This window comes from Merops nubicus, unplaced genomic scaffold (assembly GCF_000691845.1).
Source record: "Merops nubicus isolate BGI_N331 unplaced genomic scaffold, ASM69184v1 scaffold34804, whole genome shotgun sequence".
Taxonomy (NCBI): Eukaryota; Metazoa; Chordata; class Aves; order Coraciiformes; family Meropidae; genus Merops; species Merops nubicus.
This window is the reverse complement of record NW_008602962.1, coordinates 7,089-10,202: the sequence shown is the minus strand read 5'-3', so window position 1 is coordinate 10,202 and position 3,114 is coordinate 7,089. Positions and strand designations below refer to the sequence as shown.

General features: G+C 57.7%; 1 protein-coding gene across 1 annotated transcript in view; it reads left to right on the top strand.

The window, feature by feature from the left end:
* The window catches only part of CLPB (ClpB caseinolytic peptidase B homolog (E. coli)), a gene marked incomplete at its 5' end in the record, with an annotated part of 14,674 nt that overhangs the window by 9,011 nt on the left and 2,549 nt on the right, over positions 1-3,114 (top strand). The window contains one exon of the mRNA XM_008938519.1: positions 2,350-2,423. Coding sequence (XP_008936767.1) covers positions 2,350-2,423 — 74 coding nt within the window. The remainder of the gene's footprint in view (positions 1-2,349; positions 2,424-3,114) is intronic.

Below are 3,114 nucleotides of genomic sequence, written 5' to 3'. Positions count from 1 at the left end.
GTCCAGCATCCTAGCTTGTATTAGAACTAGTGTGGCCAGCAGGACTAGGCCTGGTCCTGCCCCTGGGCTGGGCACTGGGGAGGCTGCCCCTCAAATCCTTGGGTCAGTTTTCACCCCTCACTCCAAGGAGGACCTTGAAGGGCTGGAGCGTGGCCAGAGAAGGGCAACAAAGCTGCTGGGGAAGGGTCTAGAGCCCAAGTGTGGTGAGGAGCAGCTGAGGGAGCTGGGGGTGCTGAGCCTGGAGCTGTGGAGGCTCAGGGGAGACCTGCCCAGGGCAGTGGTGGAGTCCCCATCCCTGGAGGGGTTTCCAAGCCATGGAGATGTGGTGCTGAGGGACATGGGTCAGTGGGGACCTGGCAGTGCTGGGGGATGGTTGGACTCCATCAGCTGAAAGGTCTCTTCCAACCCAAACAGTTCTGTGATTCCATGATTCTGTGGATCCACCCGAGGTCAGTCTCAGGATCTCTGCTCCCCGGTGGCAGTGCCTGGAGAAGCTGTGCTGTGGTGTGCCCAGGAAACAGCCCCAACCTCCTGCCCACCTCAGGGGCTTGGGTGTCAGAGGCCCCTCCCAGCTCCCTTCTCACAGATGTTGGTTCTGGCTTCATTCAGAACCTTTACATTTCAATCAAATAGGTAAAGGACAAAGCCCACGACTGAACTTTCCAGAATAACATTTTCAAATGCCAAGAGCTTTTCTCCTAAATGAGGAAAACATTGAATTTTAATTTCTGGAACTGTACAGCTGAGAAGATTGCCATGAGCAGAGAGCAGGGGTAGGACGTGCCCCCCAGCTCCGGATCCAGCCCTTGATTGAGTTCCGTGGAGCTCCTCAGGATTTATCAAGCTCCTGGCGTGGAGATGCTCCCGAGGCAGCAGCCAGGAGGTCACCCTGAGTGCCAGGGCAGGCAGATAAATGGAAAGATAGAGGGAAGGAGCTGCTGCTTCCACAGCTTCTGGGCATCTGCAGATGGTGCAGTTGGCAAACCTGAATCCCAGCATGGTGGGGTTGGAAGGCACATCTGGAGATCATCTCCTCCAACCCCCCTGCTCCAGCAGGTCACCCACAGCAGGGTGCCCAGGATCACATCCAGCCACGTTTGGAATCTCTCCAGAGCAGGAGACTCCACAGCCTCTCTGGGCAGCCTGCTCCAGGCTCAGCCACCCTCACACCAAAGAAGTTTCTCCTCCTGCTCAGGTGGAACCTCCTGGGTTCCTGTTGGTGCCCGTTGCCCCGTGTCCTGTAGCTGGGCACCACTGACAAGAGTCTGGCCCCAGCCTCTTGCCCCCCGGGGCCCTTTAGCTCTTGCTCAGCCTTGATCAGATCCCCTCTGAGGCTTCTCTTCTGCAGCTCAGCAGCCCCAGGGCTCTCAGCCTGTCCTGGCACAGAGATGCTCCAGGCCCCTCAGCAGCTTCGCAGCCTCCACTGGACTCTCTCCAGTAGCTCCTGGTCTCTCTACTGAGGAGCTCAGGACTCCTGAGGTGGCCTCACTGGGGCAGAGCAGAGGGGCAGGAAAACGTGTCTGTCTCCCCGGTGCCTGGTCAGGCACCCGAAGCAGCAGCATGCTCCTGCCTGCTCTGGGTGAGCAGGAGAGGCAAGTTCAGAGCTCAGGCACCGTCCAGCACGTGCCGGCAGCAGTACAGCCCAGCGGAGGCCAGAGGCCCCTTCTGCCTCTGCCCGGGGTGGAAGGGTCCTTGCCAAGGCTGAGAAGGTGGGAAGGGCTCTCAGTGCTCAGCACCCAGCATGGTATTTCTGCACCACCCTGCTTGTCAGGATCCGATCCAGAGCACCTTGGATGTGAGAATCTCCCTGTGAGCATTGGCCCAGGCTGCCCAGGGTAGTGGTGGAGTCCCTGTCCCTGGAGGGGTTTCCAAGCCATGGAGATGTGGTGCTGAGGGACATGGGTCAGTGGGGACCTGGCAGTACTGGGGGATGGTTGGTCTCGATGACCAAGAAGATTTCTCCCAACCTGAACAATTCTGTGCTTCCATGATTCTGTGAGTGGCCGTGTGTTAGAACAGCATATGGAGTGAACAGTGTGAAGATGTCAGAAGAAATGAGGTTGTAAAGATAAGACAAAGGTGACTTCAGATGTTAGACTCTGTGTTGGAGCTCAGATCTGGGAGCCAACCAGAGCTTAGCTCCATCTGCAGCTGGCCGAGGGAGGCAGCCAAGTGCAGGGACACCCCACTGCCAAACCAAGCTCCTGGTCCCCTCTGGATCCCCTCCCACCTCGACCCCCTCCCCAGCCTCCAGCTCTTTGTCATGCTGCTGAAGTTTCCAGGAGGATGGTTCCTGGAAGCCCATGTCCCACCTTCCCACCCACTCACACTCCCTTTCCTGTCTTTCAGAGGATGTCCAGATGACCGACAAGATCACCATCTCCAAGCAGTTCAAGGAGAAGGTTATTCGCCCCATCTTGAAGGTAGGGAGGATTTTTCATGGCTTGGGTTTCAGGTGTCCTGAGCTTCGGTCACTGGGCAATCAGTGGAGCAGGGTTCAGTTGGAGGCCTGTAGCTCATGGTGTTCCACTGAGGTCAGTCCTGGGCTCAGTCTTGGTCAATGTAGTTATCAATGACCTGGTTGAGGGGACAGAGGGGACCCTCAGACAGTTTGCTGAGGCACCAAACTGGGAGCAGTGGCTGACACACCAGAGCTGTGCTGCCATTCAGTGAAACCTGGACAGGGTGGAGAGATGGGTGTAGAAGGGAGAGCTGGGTGGTGAGGAGCCTCATGGTGTTCAACCAGGGCAAGTGCAGGGTCCTGCACCTGGGGAGAAATAACCCCACGGACCAAGACAGGTGAGGGGTGACCTGCTGGGGGAGCAGTTCCAAGGAGAAGGACCTGGGAGTGCTGGAGGACAGCAAGTTGTCCATGAGCTAGCAATGGGCCCTCATGGCCAAGAAGGCCAATGGTCTCCTGGGGTGCATCAAGAAGAGTGTGGCCAGCAGGTCAAAGGAGGTTCTCCTCCCCTCTGCTCTGCCCCAGTGAGGCCACCTCTGCAGTACTGGGTCCAGTTCTGGGGTCACCAGTTCCAGAGAGACCAGGAGCTACTGGAGAGAGTCCAGTGGAGGCTGCAAAGCTGCTGAGGGGCCTGGAACATCTCCGTGCCAGGA